We start from the raw sequence: 17,732 nt of genomic DNA on the forward strand, positions 1-17,732 counted from the left end.
GATGTATCTTGTTCATTTTTCTGATATTTTAATTTCCTCCACTGTTTTAATTAAATTCACCACTGCCTTTGATATGCATATTTATCTATGTACATCATTCGTATCAAGAACAAAATCATGGAATCATAGAATGGTTTGGGTTGAAACAGACTTTTAAGATCATCTATTTATTTCCAACCTCTCTATTATAGGTAGGGACACCTCTCAGTAGAGCAAGTTGCTCAAAGCCCCATCCAATCTGGCCTTGAATGCTTCCAGGGAGGAGGCATGGGGGGCAAATACAATGAATTTTCTTGAAAAAGAATTAAAATATGATCAAGTACCTCTCTGAAGCCAATCGATTTCACTCAGACTATCCTCTGTATTTAATAACCCATTTAACTAAGTTCCAGTAGTAGGGGCAATATTAACACATTAGTAGACTGAATGCAATTTGCACACCTTTCAGTTTACACACCTTTTTCTCTCTCTTTTCTATTTTTGTCTTTTTCCATTATATATATATATATATATATTTGTTTTCATCTCTTAAACCTGTTTTAAAACACCATTGCTTTGCATCTGGTAAACTGCATATTCTTGCCCTTTCTAGAGTTCTGCAAGCTCTGACATTCTAGATCAATCCCAAGTATCATTTATGCTATTTTCAGTACAGTCATCATGGCCTTGGTAAATACAAATAACTCTCGACAGAGAACAAAGTTAAAAATAATATATTTTCTGATGCATATCCATGTTGCTCAGTCCTATAAAGTCTTTGAGTTTTGTGTAGTTAGTATGCTCAAAAGACAGAAATAAAGATCTAGAATTCTGTCCTGGCCTCTACCTCAGCAGAAACAAACTCAGATTTCCTTTAGGGAAAATAATGATCTTAAGTCTTTTCATCCTCTCAAAGATGAGAGAGGAAATAAGACAGGATTCAAACGTGGACTTAAGCACATGCTAGAGTGACAATTTCAGGGTATATAATCTGATGCTGTATCCAGTTATTTGGTATCAACTCAGTAAGTACTTTCAGAATTAAAAATTAGCAAAACATTCTCTTCCTTCACAAAACTTAAGACAGAAAAGCTGACAGATGTAATCATAAATACACATTGTTTCTAATTTTCTTTCATAAATCTTATCATATTTTAGATAATTACAGAGTTTATCAAATAATTTTAAAAGGGATGTACATGAGTTTTGCTCACATTCAGCTCAATTCAGAATTTTATAAAACTTGCAAAGAAAACAGTTACATTAGCTTCATTTATTCATGTACTTATGCATTTTTTATTTAAAAGATTTTTTTACTCTACATCTCCTTTACTGGAGCATAGTAAAACATTTTCCTGTGTTTATGTACTTGAAGGTGTGGCTATGTCAACTAAGGCTTTGAAAAACTTCCCAAAGGAAATGGAGTTATGAGAGAGTACAAAGATATTTTGTAGCATTATGCATAAGTAGATCCGAAAAATATTTTCTGATATTAAGGATGAAAACACACCCTAAATAAACATTTCCTTATACTATCTGATATTATATTAACATAAAATCTTCCATCTTTATCTTTTAAAATCTTCTGGTAAACAACAGGTATCTACTGTAGTAGACAGGGACTAAAGAGGTTGTTGGTTTGATTTGCAGTTGTTGAAATGCAGACACCATGCAGTCTCTATAATGATATTCCTTAACAGTTTCACTAAAATTCTCAAAAACGTAAATATTCACTTACCTGTCCTGCTTTTGCGTTTTCGCAGACAAATGTTTCATAGTATTTGGCAAATTCTGGTGCGTGATCGTTTATGTCTAAAATCCGGATGAAGACAGGTATCTGGCTACTTTGTTTAGGATTATCTGAAACAAGAGCATGATTACAATGTACTATGTACAATGCGAAGTTTTGCACAGCACACAATTTGTGAAAAGACCTGTTTCGTTTTTTTTTCCTCTAATAGACACTGGAAATATTAAACTTCATAACATGAAAAAAATTATCCTTAACTTTCTACTCTTGTATTTTGCATAGGATTAAAAGCCCTAACAATATTTGAAATCTTCTTCTTCTATTGTACTACTTGAATTTTGAAATTATACAAACGAAGTCTGCTTAAAAGATTTGCATAATTGGCCACTGAGTTGTTACTGACATTTGACTTGTATTCCATACACTGGTGAAATAAATGATTCATTTTAAGGGCTGTTTCCCGATGCAGAGCTGTCAAGAATAATTTAGAGTCAACTAAAGAAAGAGAAAAAAAGTGTTGTCCCTTCTAAAACAGTAAAACCACAAAGTGGATCTGTGCAGATATTAAAAGCAGTTAGTATTGGCAAGCTTGACATCTGGCATCAGGCTATAGTCGGAGATGACTCATACATTACGTTTACTGAAAATGGAGGCAATATTTGACCTTACAGTGAAGGAGTGCTGTGTGAGGAAAAGGTAACAGTCTTTCTAAAAATTAGAAAATTTCCTTCTGATGCCTGTTATTGGTTGGCTGAGATACATTTCTTCTACAGTAAATGATTTGCAGGGAATTCTCAGGAAACCAGTTTTGTTCAGAATTCCAAATTATCTTTCCACAAATGGGCAAAGATAATCCTTAAGTAGATATATAAGCACATATAAAGATACTCCATGTATTGACAATATTCGAGGAAGGGCAGGCCTACATCATAAATACTGTAGTATTTCAGCCTTTCTCAGATCCAATGTGCTTCTTAGGCAAATCACTCCAACTTACTGATTTCAGTTGCTATGACAGTGATATTGTGCCAGGGAGTTTCTTCCCGGTCAAGTGGCTTTGAGATGAATAAGGATCCATTTCCTGAATAGATGTTGAAAATTCTATCCAGGTCAGTGTGTCGATCCACAGTGTATCTGTTAAGATATATTACAACTGAGCTTCATTGTTTCTTGACACAGTCTTCAGATTAGTTTACAGCCACCTATAAACATTTTGTGAGTTTCACTGTAGTTAATAGAGAATGTTTTCTAAACAGGTAGTCCTAAGCTTTTCTGTAACTGCCACAGGAATGCAGTGTGTTACAAACACAGAGAAAAGTCTTTTTTAAGACTGAGCGGAATGAAGGGCAAATTAATTATGTGTACTGTTTATTAGATTGTTATTCAAAATTATGTTTGAATTTGCAAAGTGAATGATGAAGTAAAACTGAATGTTCTTAGATAATATTTTGGCAGTGTAATTCTTGGAGAATTCAGCCATCAAAGGACATACATTTCAGGTGTAGTTGTCACTTTATAACTGCTTGCAATCACAAGTTCCCATAGATGTTTATCTGTTGAATGTTTCTCAGTGGCTCCTATGAGCTTAATTACATAAGTGCGCCACTGTCCTACTCCATCCTCATCATGCTTTGCGTGAGATGTAACCAATATTTAAAGCATTTAACAACGTGTAATGACTTACTTTATTGTATTTTTTGTTATATCTGGATCTCGGGCTACAACCTGCCCAATAATGCTTCCTTCCTTGGCATCTTCATCTACTTCTATTAAATATGAGGATCTGCTGAACACTGGAGGTTCGTCTATGTCTTCTACAGAAATTTTGACCAGAGCTGTGTCTTTAAATGGCCCCAGCTGAAGAAAACGAGGATCCAGATGAGTGTTCGTTGCTTCCACTCTTAAGGTGTATAATATCTTCTTTTCAAAATCCAGCTGCTAGGGAGCAAATAATATTAAGAAAATTGCATCATTTTATAAGAAATGTGAGTCAGCTTTACAATGATGAATTAAATATTTAAGCATTTTTCAGAGAAAAAAAAAGTCTCAAATTTGTAATGATCTTGGGGAAGATGGCATTTTCTAAGTATAAGAAAAAATGAGAATTATACAGGGAAGCAAGACAACTATGATCTCTTTGCCTACTACTTGTTCAGATTCATAGAAGCCCTGGATGATTTATCTGTATAAAAATAGAAAGAAACAGGCAAGATGTACTCCCTCCACAAGTAGGAAGTGCAAATGTCCTTATTTTCCTTATGGAACAAAAACACTTATGCCAGCTCTTTAAGTCACTCTGCCCTATTTCCATTCTCCTGTCTGCTCCCATATTATCACCTAGTCTTATTTATTCTGCATCAGTAGCAACCGTGATACAACTTATTCCTACACTCCATATTCCACAGTGAAAAGAAAAAATGCAAGATCTGATTTCCTGCCTATGTGTATATTTGTATGTATACATATATACACATAGATATGTGCATGCATGTGCACACAGAACTGAACACATATATACAGTTTCCATATATTTGTATTACGTATATATACAACAATATATATTTGTATTACGTATATATAAGAACAGAACTAAAAAGAGTGTTCATACTTCAACAATCTGAACCATAAAAAGCACCAAACCAATCTGTCAGAGATGGCATTTTGAGATAAATTCCTATCAATCCCTTTGCTCTTAAGACCTCAATTGACATAATATCGAAGAACTTAAGTTTCACTGAGGCTGAACTTAAACCGAAACAGATTTAAGGTTCTGAGTGTACTGGATTTTCAAAGAGATTACAGAGTAACAGGCTGTAAATGTAAGATCATCAAACAGGAGGTGAGCCTCCAACCTTTGTGAGTACTACTGCACCATTCAGCTGACAAACCCCACTGCAAACTGAACCCCTCCAGGTTCACAGAGCCCTAATTTGAAAGTACTGTGTGAGATTACATATATTGAGCAGACAGCTGCCACTGAAATATTGCTTTATGTGAAGTGACATGCCAGTAAATTTCCCTTGAGACTTGAAAATAACAGATATCTGCTGAAGAAAGAGAAGAACAAAACTAATAGAAGAACTCCTTGGCAGCTTTGACCCCTTGTGAGATCTACCCTCCCTTACCCTGGAAAAATAGCCATAATACCTGGAGAGCTAAGTACATATAAAAGAGAAGAAGAAAAAAATAAACCTTTTTGACAGTTATAATCCCTTCCTGTGTATCCTTGTCAGTGATGATATCAAACACATCTGATCCATCCCCATTGGAGATACTATACTCAATCTCTGCATTTTCACCCAGATCGGGGTCATTGGCTTTAATCCTACCAAGAGGAGTCCCAGGTGGTGCAGATTCAGGAGAGCTGAACTGGTAGGTGCCTGGAAGAGCAAAACCAAACTTTTTATTTTAAGAAACTTTGTTCTTCTGAAGAATAAACACCTTCAATTTCACCTCGATTTTTTAAAATTACACAAAGAAAAATGCCATTAGTCATTACACCAAACTTTTACTTATACAAAACAGGGCTTGGAGTTGATTGACAAACTGTCACAAAAATTTCAAATGATTCTTCAAAGCCATTTAGTACAGTGTTTTTTATGTTTTTAATACTGGAACAGAGAAGCTCAATAATATGGCAGTGATTCTAATGCTGATTCATTAACTATTCTTCTTCCTCAGTTCTCCAGACGTGTTGCCAGATATATTTGTAAGTAGCAGATTTTGTTTTGCTTCCTCAAGACAGAAGAGCAGTAGCAAAGCAGGAGACTAAGATAGAATAGGCTATACTTTTCCTCTTTTGATATTTGGAAATTTATATCCATTTCAGATGTTCTATCTAAAACAATTCATTTATCCATTATTGGTAATACATAATAAAGAGTCACAGTAAAGAGAATTTGGGTACATGTTCATGTTAATTGCTATAGTTAATTAAAATGCACATACTTTTAGATTTTCTTTAATTTACTCAGCACATACATATTGTGCTCCTTCAGTGATTGGTGTCATTTAATGTTTTTATAATCAGGTTGTGCTAGAAAAAAATCTGATTACACAGACAGAAATATTTCATCTAATACACAGATGAACTGTGAATCTATATGTATTTTCTGACAACATTCACCATAAAAATCTTAATATTAAGACATGCTATAGCATAAAAAGTATTAATCAGATGGTTTTCTTGACCACTAAGAACTAAACAATGAAGATTCTTCACCATTAGCAAGACATTTCTAAATCAATATTTTCTGTCATTTGCTAGAGAATATTTGACATATATACATATATGTGTATATATAGAGAGCATATTCCATGCAAATTTCCAGAATTTGAGGTTTTTTGAGCTATTTTCTGATGTAAATAAACATGAAATCACTATGCAAAATAATAATACTGGAAAAAATAGCTTAAATTTCTTGATCTGACTAACACTGGGAAAAATGCAAAAATATTTTTTGAACGATCTAAAAATTGTATTAACCTGAAGTACAGTACTAACAAGTATATTTCTTTTAAGTAGCCTATTGGCTGTTTCTTGTATTTACACATACTCTGCTTTCATTTAAGACCCTTGCAGAGTCCTAAAGGTTTATTTTATGCAAAAAGGGCCGTAGTAGACATCTGAGTGCTGAGGGAGTCTGTACCTCAAAATGTACGGAGTACAAAACATTGTCTCTGGAAATACCCTGTAATTATATAGATGTGTAACAACATGGAAGCTAATGCTTGATGCTAAATTTTATTTATTGTTACAAAATTGCTCAGCAATAGACTCTTTGACTGCAATCCACACAGACTAGAATAAACGTTATTCCCTTAAAGCTGAAAATTTGAAGAAAGTTAGGACTCTCGGCAGCTAAATATAAGTTTGAAGGCTTACTCAAATTCAAAGGATTGTCAGAAGTGCTGAGAATACTGTAAGAATAGATTTAATAATTCCACTTATCGCTTCTTCCATATATACATAAGTAATATAAATAAACAACTCCCTTAATTGTTTTTGCATCTGAAAACACTCCTTATTTTTGTTGTTCTGCCTGAGAACTATGTAATTTTGGGATGTGAGATGGCTAGTTTGATTTAGAGTACAATTGAATTTCAGTTTTGAATTTTCATTAGTGTGCCATATAAATTCAGCATTTAAATTTGCCTATGTTTTTCAAGTGTGAAGGACATTGAACATTTCAGGAAATAGAACAAAACATAAAATGTTTCTTCTTATTGCAATCCAAACATCCAGTACTTTACAGTGCTCTCCACCAATTTCATTCTTTTATCTACTTTAATAAATCAGTCTTCAGCTCTTCAGCAACATCACATTAACTCCTGTTGTGTCCACTTGCTATTGACCCTCTGCATTGGGTCACATTTGTACTTATTCTTGCCTCACATAAAAGAAAATGGAAAATAATTGCCTTTGGAAGGAGAAAACCTCCAAAATCATGTATTAATTTGAAGGGATGTTCTTATTTATCTTAGAATAAATTAAAATTTTCGGATGTGTCTATATACCTGGTTTCCCTAGAAATTTTGAAAATCACCCTGTTAAGGAGAAAGAAAATAGAAAGGGAGGGTCATCAAGAAAATGAAAGTTACTCCCCTGAAGACATCCCATAGCAATTCATGTATGGCCAATCTATGTTCTTTAGTGATATTCTATGTAGAAAGCTACATGGCATATTATATGAAGCATCAAATTGTGTGAATTTCTTTACAGTTATGTACCAGAACCAAAACTAATCATAATTATCAGAACTTCTATAGACTTCAGGCTTCAGCTAATCTTTCAAGATCATCATTAAGGAATGAAGGCTAAGGAGACTGAGTGAGAAACTAACATCATTTTGTAGTTCTGTGTATCCTTCATTTTATTGTTTTATATAATTTTGTTTTGTTTAATTTTATTTAATTTTATTCAGCAGCAAAGCTTGAAATGGGCTACACCACACTCTAATTTAGGTTCAGGAATTCCTGTTTGCCAAAGTACTGTAGGCTGTATCATGCTATAAAAGAGTATCCTCTCCTAAAATCAAGCAGAAAAATTGGTTGAAAACTGTACTGATTATGATTCAAATTATCTTTCTTTATAAGACCCACTGTACTTTCTCTCCCCTCTCTTTTTAGAACACAACCAAGTAGGAAGAATGAAAGCAAGCTTCAAAAATCCTCTCTCCCACTCTGAGTTTTCTAACATTTTAAAGAATCTGTTCTAGGCTGACGTGCTTATACTGCTTTGAGTGTACTTATCGCCATGGCGCTGAAGTACTTTTCAAGTTTCTTTAAGTGTGGGAGAGAGTTCAGCCTTGTTTGTTCATTCTTTGGTGAATTTGTAAAGAGAGACGGTCAGGTCTCTTATCAGTGCTAACAAGCAATTCAAATTTTATAACATGGACATTCTTCCAGCAGACACTGAACTGAGGCTGTAAATTTATTATATCTGTAGCCTGTCAAGCAGTTAGTAGACACTGATTGTAACAACAAGGAACTGGATTTAAACAAGTAGCCTAGGATGAAAGGATCTGTAGTATTTCATGAAGCTTACTATATTGTGCATTTTTCTATTGTTTTAATTTTAATTTTTAATTTAATTTTATAAATTTTGTCACGTTTATTAAACAGACATTTTTGAAAACCTCAGTTGTGCATCAGATACAGACTAGATTATACAAAGCAGACTTTATCAGGAATTAAGTACAGATTACAAGTACCTGAAGCAAATACTTAGACTTCCAGCAAAGCATATCTCCTGATCAACTCTGCCTGTGCAAGGTGGTATATAAGAAAATTTGGTGAACTACTTGGCTAAACATTAGGGGCATATAAACTCAATCCTAGATTTTGTTATTAAATTTCAGTAAAGGTTCTGAAAACCCTACAGTTACCCAAGTCTGCTGTTACGGTTAACATTCCTATGAGCAGAGTAAGAAGGTGAAGTAAGCTTATGTTGCAGAAAATACTTTGACATTTAAAAAAGAAGATTCACTTTGCCTTTATGTCACTGCAACAAAAAAACAAAAACAAAAACAAAAACAAAAAAAAAACAGACACAGCAGTGGGCTGGTATTTATAGTAAAACAATAAATAAATAAATAATAAAAGTGGAGAGAAAAAAAGATCGCAGAAGGTGACAGTGAAGCAACAGATTTAGAGAAATTCATTGGAAAGCAACAGAACTCTTAGTGTTCCATACTCTGAGGAAATCGAGGTGGATTGTCATTGACATCAGTCAGTGTGATGTTAACCGTGGTGGTCCCTGATAGTCCTCCCATCTGTCCTCCCATGTCTTTGGCCTGGATGACCACTTGATACTCTTCCCTGTTTTCTCTGCTCATGTCCGGTAGAGCAGTTTTGATTATGCCTTAGAGAAAAGAGAAAAAAAGAGACACAGAGTAGAAGGCACACTTTAACCTCCGATTTTTCAAATATATAGAAATAAAAGAAATATATTATTCATTGTTTCTAATATTCTAAATTAGTACTTCTTTCAGTGGCAAAATCATGTTTGTTGAACTAATAAACCTTTTTTCAGCTGCCATCCACAGCTATTATTTTAATGCAATATGAAATTTGCATCCCTGTAGAGGGTTTGATATTATGGCCTAATGATGAACTCTGTCATGTCCTGGTTTCATTATTTCAAACTTTAATAGATCCATAGATTTTAAAGACCAGGGAGTCAACCAGGACTATAGCTAATGAAGAATTGGAAAAGACTATAAAGCTAATGCTGGAAAACATTTTTACATAGCACACAAAAAACTCAGGTGATAAAATAAAAATAAAAATCTCCTACCCTGAAGAAAGATCAAATAAATCTTCTTGAGATCCAGAACACAAACAGTCTTTCCATTATGCATATTTTAGAATATAAGCAGAGTTGCTGGGTGGCGTTTTTTGTTGTTGCTGTTGTTTTTTGTTTTTTTTGTTTTGTTTTGTTTTTATTTAAAATATAGTGGTTCTGCAGGACTGAAGTGATGATTACTTTCTCTGTTGAAGTGGAAGAATTTAAATACAGTTTCTTTTTTTCCCTTGGGGGATTCAAATGCCTTCCTTTTCTTTTTCAGAGGAAGGCACTCATTACCATTACATGTATTTTTGTTTGTTTGTTTGTTTCTTAAATCTACAGAGTTCCCCCTCCCAAAAAGATAGTGAAACAAGGCAAAAAAACAAAAGCCAAAATTCTCTAGTATTGTTATGGCATTTATATCCGATTCAGAGTTACTGGGTTCTACCTACCATAACTCAGCATGTTAATGAGTGTAACATTAAAAAGAAAAATGGATAAAAATAAAGCTAATCCCAAAATCAAATATGAGCTCTCAGATATTCCCCAAACTGTCTACCTTCTTCAACACCTGCTAGCCTTGGTTAATGAATTATCATTGTCCTTTTCCCTTGCTCCTGTATAGTAAAGTTAAGAACATGTGGAGAAAAAGAAACAAACTTCATTCCACATTATTCTCTCTTATTATCCTATATATAATGGCTATAATGGCCTTGCTGAATTGCAAAAAGTAATTGTTTCAAAAGTAAATTAGCCATAATCTGAGCATGCCCATTAGACTAGGAACTTCATGGACTCTGGAAAAAATTTCACTTAAATTTTGGATACTTATACCAGAATGAATTTGATGATACGCAGAAACGTGGTAGTGCAATGCATGAAAAGTTTTATATGTGTTGATATGAACCGTTTCTTTTTGATTTCAGTAGCTTTTTTTTTGTTAATTTGATGTTTTATGGGGCCACAATTTTGTGGCCCATGGTAAAAGTACAGAAAAAATGTATGCCTTTGAAACCCAGTACTGCATTAGTATTCTTCTTGAAATTAAAGAAAATAAAAATAAAAATAAAAAAATTTAAAAAATTAAAGTCTGTTCTTTGTTGATAACCAAAGAACCAAAGTTATTAACCAAAGTTATTAACCAAAGTTCATATGAGTCTTTCTTCCTTTGCTTGACCATTTCTTATATAACAGTGAAAAGGATTTCTCCTTATGCTTTAAGGCCCTAAGTAATGTACTAATGGTTCTTATTCCAATTCTGCTGGAGTCAGAGTATAGCTTCAAAAAACTTTTTGACATAAAAATTGTAATTTAACAAGAATCTGTCACAAACTTTTATGGATAGTTTATTTACCTCTGGAGATACTTTTTTCATCTCATGGTCTGAAATTTTCCATGTGTGCATATGCATATGTATATCTACATATACACATATTTATATATATGCATACATTTAGAGATGAACCAGATAAAATCCAAGAAACTGGTGTAAAACAAACTTTTAAAACATGAATCTTTGAGCCCCTTCCAATAATCTACACTCTAAACGATTGACCTTAGAGTTAACAATTGTCTTCCATAAACCGTATTCATATCAAACAATGAAATTATTCTTCCAAACCAATTTTATTTTAACAGAAAAGTTATACTTTCATGGATTACAACTTCCATTTGTAAAAAGATTATCTGCTTTATGTCAAGTTATATCACACAATATTTAAATAAAAGTGAAAAATATCTTCATCCCTGTATTTACTCTCTGTCATTTCAAAAACCAGAACCTTGTGAGTTGCTAACCTGTTTCTGGATCCACTGAGAAATATGGCTGTCCCTGAAGAATACTGTACACCACTTTGGCACTATTTCCGTAGTTGGCATCATCAGCATCTGTGGCTGTCACTTGAATAACAGATGTACCTAAATGGGCACCAAACAAGGAATTAAAGAATTCTAAGAAGGCATGTATTTCTTAGAAATCATATGTAGTATTTTCAGAACTGGATTCAGTAAAAAGTCAACATCTGACAGATAAATCCGGTATTATCATCCTCAGGCAAAAAGCAAAATAAGTCATATCTTCCCTATGACTAAAACTAAAATCAGTATCACTTAAACTCCATGATTGGAGGTTGGTGGCCCTGCATGTGGCAGTGGGGTTGGAGATTCATGATCCTTGAGGTCCTTTTCAATCCTGTCCATTCTGTGATTCTGTGATTCAGATAAGCATTAGAAATTTACAGGGAATGGCACATCCTTTGAAAAACAGTAAAGCACTAATTTTTTTCTTGAAATTAAATAGTTTTTAAGGTGGCCTTTTGGTGTAACATGGCCTCAGTAGAGACTGTACACTTAAAAACTAGGAATCTACTATGTGAAAAATACTATAATGACTTTCAAGTTCGGCTTAAATAATACACTAACTTGATTTTCTGTTTAGAAGACAACCTCAAAATATCTGGTCAAACCTAAAAAAATTCTGTCTCAATCTAATTTTTAAAATTACTTTTTAAAAATTAGTTACATTTTGCAAAATCATATGATGCACTTTTTTCATCCTTATTAAAATTATCCAACTATCTGGCAAATAATTTCTGTTAAACCATAACTACAATTTTTTAAATAAATATTTATTTTGAATAAAAACTTTTTCCTGAGGTCCTCTGATCACAATGAGAGAATAGGATATATGAGATTAAAAAAAAAAAAAAAACAAAAAAAAACCAGAGACAATTCACTGTGTGTAATTCATGGTTTAGAAGCAAATGAAAGCTTTTATAAAGCCCTATACAACCCTATACAATAACTGTTAAAATATAATATTTTTAGAATATTACATACATATATATAAATCTTCTCAAGCTTTTATTTCTAAGCAATTTTCAAGACATCAGTATGCATTTTGCTAACCTAATCTAGAGCTGACAAATTTCTGCACATATGGAGGCAGTCTAACAACTGAAACTGTAAAGATCTTTAGCTTCTTATCAAGGGCTGATGGCTGACTGAGAAGAAGCTCTTTACTGTGCTTCTGGATAAGTATTGTTGGTATATCTCACTTTTCTTATTTAAAAAAAATAAAGGTCAAGTGAGTTCAGTCCACTTAAATGAAATCACTTCCTATCCTCTTTTTTTTAATTTACTCTTAGACACTTTAGATTGGAGTTCATTCCAATAACTTGTGGTCAGGTAGCCTTCCTGAACTATAAAATTGGTGTTCAGCTATAAAAGATGTTCAGTCATGTGAGATGTTGAAGTGCATGATTTCTACTTTGGCCATACCATATATATGAGGGACTAGGGTACGCAGAAACATGGGAGCATGTTAAGTCCTGTTATATGTATCTCTTTCCTCATAGTACGTAACAAGAGTTTGCACATAATTTTACCTACATAAGAGTAACTGTCCTTTCTATTTCAAGTTATCAAAATACAACAGTTAGTTATATTAGTTATTACTATTATATAGTTATTACTATTATTAGGTAGTTATAACAGAATAACTAGAGGAGAGGAATACTTCTTTCCCTGCAACATAGAATCAGTAGAATGAGGTTGAAAAAAGGCTTTGTCACAATGCATCAAACACTAAAGAAGCTTTTTGCAGTTAGCAATCTAGATTATTTTTGGCTAGTTATACAGAGGTTGCCTGCGTGCCAAGGCAAACTATGAAAATAATCCTGAAACAGTGAATATTTAGGGACAATTTTATCACTAATAGTGTTCAGCTGAACTGTTTATCTGGGTGTAAAATAAAAAGTATTCTTTGCAAAATTCCATAAGATCCATCTGCTTTAAAAAAAAAAAAAGCAATAGATAAATTAAAGCTCATGCCTATTCCCAGCCTTGGGACTGAGACAGAGTATGGTCATAAAAATTGAATGCACATTAACTTTTTTTTCCCCTACTTTCTTGTTCATCTGAAAAAAAAGAAAAAAGAAATAGAATACTGAAGACTGTTACAAGGATTATATTTTCTTTCAACAAAGGCATTCCACTGCTTTAGTCAGTTTTGTGGAAATTTCTGTCTTTCTCTCAGTGGACTGTACATTTTTGTTTGTTGAGTCTCAAATGCCATGTAGGAAGGCTGCTGAGAACACAAAAGCTATAACCCTATAGAAAATATAGAGGTCACTACCAAACAAATCAAGCATATCTGATGTAGATATCATTAAGTTTACAAAATATTTATGTTTTCTTTCATTTATTTGAATTCATGGAGTGACTAAACAATAGTGTTAAAACACCTACACCTTGCCAGTAAGCTAACAGTACCACTAAGGGACATGAATAACAGAAACATGTCCTCAGAAAACTTAGTATCAGCAAGCAGTTTGTTTTCTTCTCTACCAACACTATGCTGTGTTAGAAAAGAGAATATTCATGGACTGTAGGCAGTGCTTGCATAGCTATTTTTCTGAGGAGGAAATTTCTCTCAGTTTCTATGTTTAGAAATCCAAACAGAAAAGGAATATACTGAAGTAACTCAAAGCTATCAGCAAATAAATTGGCAAGGTTGTAAAAATGGTTCGGATGTTTTTTTGACCTAAATCAGTTATGACCTTTACTCACCCTCACCCAAATGATACCCACAGAATGTGGATTTTCAATTTTTTTTTTAATGTCCAGATTAATTCACACGAAGTCTTTTTCCTCATTGTTATATTAGGCTATATTAGGCTGCTATACTAGACATTTTTTGAGATGCTTCCACAGCTGCCAGCTTGAACACAGTGAGGAAGAAACAGAACAGAGAATGAAGGAATTAATCCTGGAGGGTAGGGAGTATTTTAGCTTTTGGTTTTGTTTCTCATCGTTCTACACCTTTTTAATTAGCAATAAATTAAATTACCCTTTCCTAAGGGCCTTTTGTTGTCTGTGATGGCAATTAGTGATTACTTTATTTTAACAAACAGTATTTTCCATTTTTCTTTTTTCCGTACCCTGTTGAGGAGTAGTGAGTAGTGAGTTGAGAGAGTAGTTGGGCTGGTGTCCAGAAGCTATCCAAGGTAAAACCCACCACACAGCAAAGATACTGGACAAAATGTGCAAATTGCTTCAATAGTCATCTAAGAAATAATAACAATAACAAATGTTCATGTGTGTTCTTATATCTGAGTGCATGCAAGAATGTGGAGTCCAAAAAAGAAATTTGAATTAGAGAGAGCATCACTCCATATCTAGGACAGTGCCTGAACAGAGTTCCATGGATGGCCAAAACTCATGAAGAATGAGATATAACTTTGAAAAAGCTGTTGAAATGAGAATGCTTTTCTGAATTATCCTTAATGTGTTTGGGGTCTATGTAGTCTTAGGTCCTCGAAAGATTTCCTGTTAAAGAAGGTCTCATAACATGACACCAGAATGTTTTATATGGTGTGTGTGCACATCCCACAAAGGATTGCTGTAGTCTAAGAGGTCTTCTATTGAATGAGATAGGTATAACTTCATTTTTATGTAAAATATTACTCTCCAATATGCCCTTGTTCCTTCTTGGCTCAGCTGATATGAATTAAAACAGCTTCTGACAATCAGAAGAATGTATCTGTGTCTATTTGAAAATGTTAATTAGTTGATAACTTCTTTGTGACCTTCATTTTGGACAAAGCAAATGAGCACATTATATTCTTAACACAGTGCATTTCAAGACTCCTCTATCAAAGCAGAATCCAAGTGACATACAGGGGTTTAAATATCATTCAGAACGAGGAAATCTCCTTTCCAAAAGGAATTCTGTAGCTTCAATGTGCATTTTCAATTTGATTCTTTGATTCTTTAATTCTTGACATTTTTGATAGAAATATGATTTCAGATCTATTCCAACTTTTGATTACAAGGAAAAAAATAGTGTTTGGTTTAGACTTTGATCTTCCAATATAAAGACTGCAAGAAGTCATTTCACATGAAAAAACCTGAAAATGCTGAAAAAGAATATTTTTACATTATCAGATGGTTCTGATTTTTACACATAATTTTTTTTTCTTTCTTTCTTTCTTTTTTTTTTTTTTTCTTTTTTTTTTTTTTCCGTAGCTATGTTCAAAAGAAAGCTCCACTCAAAGCAGAAAGACTGTTTCATTTTCAGAAATAGAAGGCCAGCTGGAGTAAGTGGAGAGGCAGGAAAGACTTTGTTTCTCTAAAGGAGAAGTTCTTGTGCACGCTTCCTGTTTTCAAGTACAATGACAGACTGCTCTTCATCAAGTTTATTCATGGAGATAAGATTTTGGAGGAGGAGGAGGACTGTCACAAGCTGAAAAGATTTGGGAAAGGCCTAGAAAATCTCTGCAGTCAAAAGTAAGAATTTTGTTTCATTAAAATCTTATAGAAGATTAGTGGATAGATAGCTTGCTCAGACAGCATGAATCCAGGTACTGTTTTCATCTGGACATGCAATAGAAATGCCACTACCGTAAGACATGAGTAAAATTTTTATTTTAAGTGAGCTACAGAAATACTAAAGTATAGTAAACAACTTTCAGTTTTGAGAGCAGGTTATTCTATTTGAATAGATAGAATCTCTGTGTAGGTAATATACTGGAAAAAATTATGAACTACAGGCAGTCATAAAGCAATGTCTAGGACTTAAAAAAATAAGGATCCACAGAATTTATCACCAAGATCTCATTAGATTATCAGTTGGAGTGGATCACATTCCTTTAGGAATAAACACAGCTGAGACCTAACCTTCGTGTTTGGTTGGAAGGCGAATACTACCTAGAAAGCTGAAAGAACATGGAATTGCAAGTGAACTTTGCTCTTTACTACATGACCCCAGTTTAGGAGAGATTCTGCTAGATTGCTTTTTCTTTGATACAGAAAGGGCAAAAAGGGTAGAAGCATGAAAGATTTGTTAAAGCAAGAGGAACGAAAGAGTATAAGCAGAAAAAGAGCGTCAACAGGAAAAAAATATAAAAGATCCGAAGTTAGAAGAGTAATAAATGGGCATAACTGAGAAAAACAAACAAAACTAACTAGAAGAAATAAGGAAACTGTGAAACTGTACCCAAAGGAACAACAGCAACAATAACATTACATGGAAAATTAAGAAAGAACTTAAAATGTGGTTCAGTAATACGTGATGAGCTAAAATATGTATTAAAAGCAAGGCAATAAAAACAGTAACAACAAACACACACAAAGAAGATGCAGACTTCTTTTTACCCAACTAATTATTTTTACTAGCCCAACAACAGACTTGAGGTGACATTTCATTACATTGAATATATGCTGTCCCATATTATCATGTAAATAATCTCACATAATGATTGATCCAGAAGTCAGCTGATGTGCTAACTCCAGTAGATGGGTACTCTACCTTTGATTTCACAGTCTACTGATCTTCTATGGACACAGTATCTGTGCTAGAGTCGCTGAAAGTAATTTCTGAGAGATGCAGGAAAACCAAGCTATGATAAGAAGAATAGCTTCCTTTCTCAGAATTATTTTCCTTTCGCTCTCCTTCCAGACCAGTAAGACAAATGGGCCTTACTACTCATTTCCAAAATATGAGATACTATTCTTAGACAGGTTCACTCTTGAAACAATCCCTTTTATTATATAAACATAAGAGGGATACTGTCATCATTTCTTGATGCTTTGGGATTTTGTTCTGTGCTCCCTTTTCTACAATAAAATCTATTTACATTTTACAGTGCATTATCAGGACTTGCATTAAAGTACGTGCTAAAGATTGTTTGACTGCACAGAAAGATGCAATGTTGCTAAACTACTCTGTCTAACCTTTTGAAATGCTGTGTGGGCTACAAGCTTTTGACAGTGAATACAAAACATATACCATTGCAAAATAATGTCTGAAATTGAGCTGGAAAGAATGGGAAAGCTGAGCAAAGCCTCTAGCCCTTGCCCTCCTGCTGTTCAATCTCTTCATAAAGTAACTTTAGTTTTTCTTTGCTAATAATTGTGACTGCAAAGTGCATCAGATGCTCTGCATGAGAATTTGAAAACTTTTATGGACAAAATAAGAAGTGGAAAATAGTAAAAAGAATGAGAAATAGTTTGAAGTATTGGTGGGTGAACAAGACTGGATGTTTACCCTTTGAGGAATTTATTCTTTTTTTCCTCTCACCATGAAGAAAATCATTTCTGAAACAATATTGATGTCATCAAATGACAGTAATGAGTAGTCAGACTCTTTCAAGTGTTAATGTTGATTTCCTCTTACACTGCATTTCCTAAAATAATGAGATAAAGTGATCTGTC

At 33.6% G+C, this 17,732-nt stretch overlaps 1 protein-coding gene across 1 annotated transcript in view; it reads right to left on the reverse strand.

Annotated features, from left to right (window-relative positions):
• Nucleotides 1-17,732, reverse strand: part of CDH9 (cadherin 9) — a gene marked incomplete at both ends in the record, with an annotated part of 60,457 nt that overhangs the window by 14,470 nt on the left and 28,255 nt on the right. Inside the window, 6 exons of the mRNA XM_079533712.1 lie at nt 1,718-1,839; nt 2,727-2,863; nt 3,414-3,667; nt 4,922-5,109; nt 8,925-9,092; nt 11,316-11,435. Coding sequence (XP_079389838.1) covers nt 1,718-1,839; nt 2,727-2,863; nt 3,414-3,667; nt 4,922-5,109; nt 8,925-9,092; nt 11,316-11,435 — 989 coding nt within the window. The remainder of the gene's footprint in view (nt 1-1,717; nt 1,840-2,726; nt 2,864-3,413; nt 3,668-4,921; nt 5,110-8,924; nt 9,093-11,315; nt 11,436-17,732) is intronic.

The sequence above is a fragment of the Tetrao urogallus genome (assembly GCF_951394365.1).
Source record: "Tetrao urogallus genome assembly, chromosome: 3".
Classification (NCBI taxonomy): domain Eukaryota; kingdom Metazoa; phylum Chordata; class Aves; order Galliformes; family Phasianidae; genus Tetrao; species Tetrao urogallus.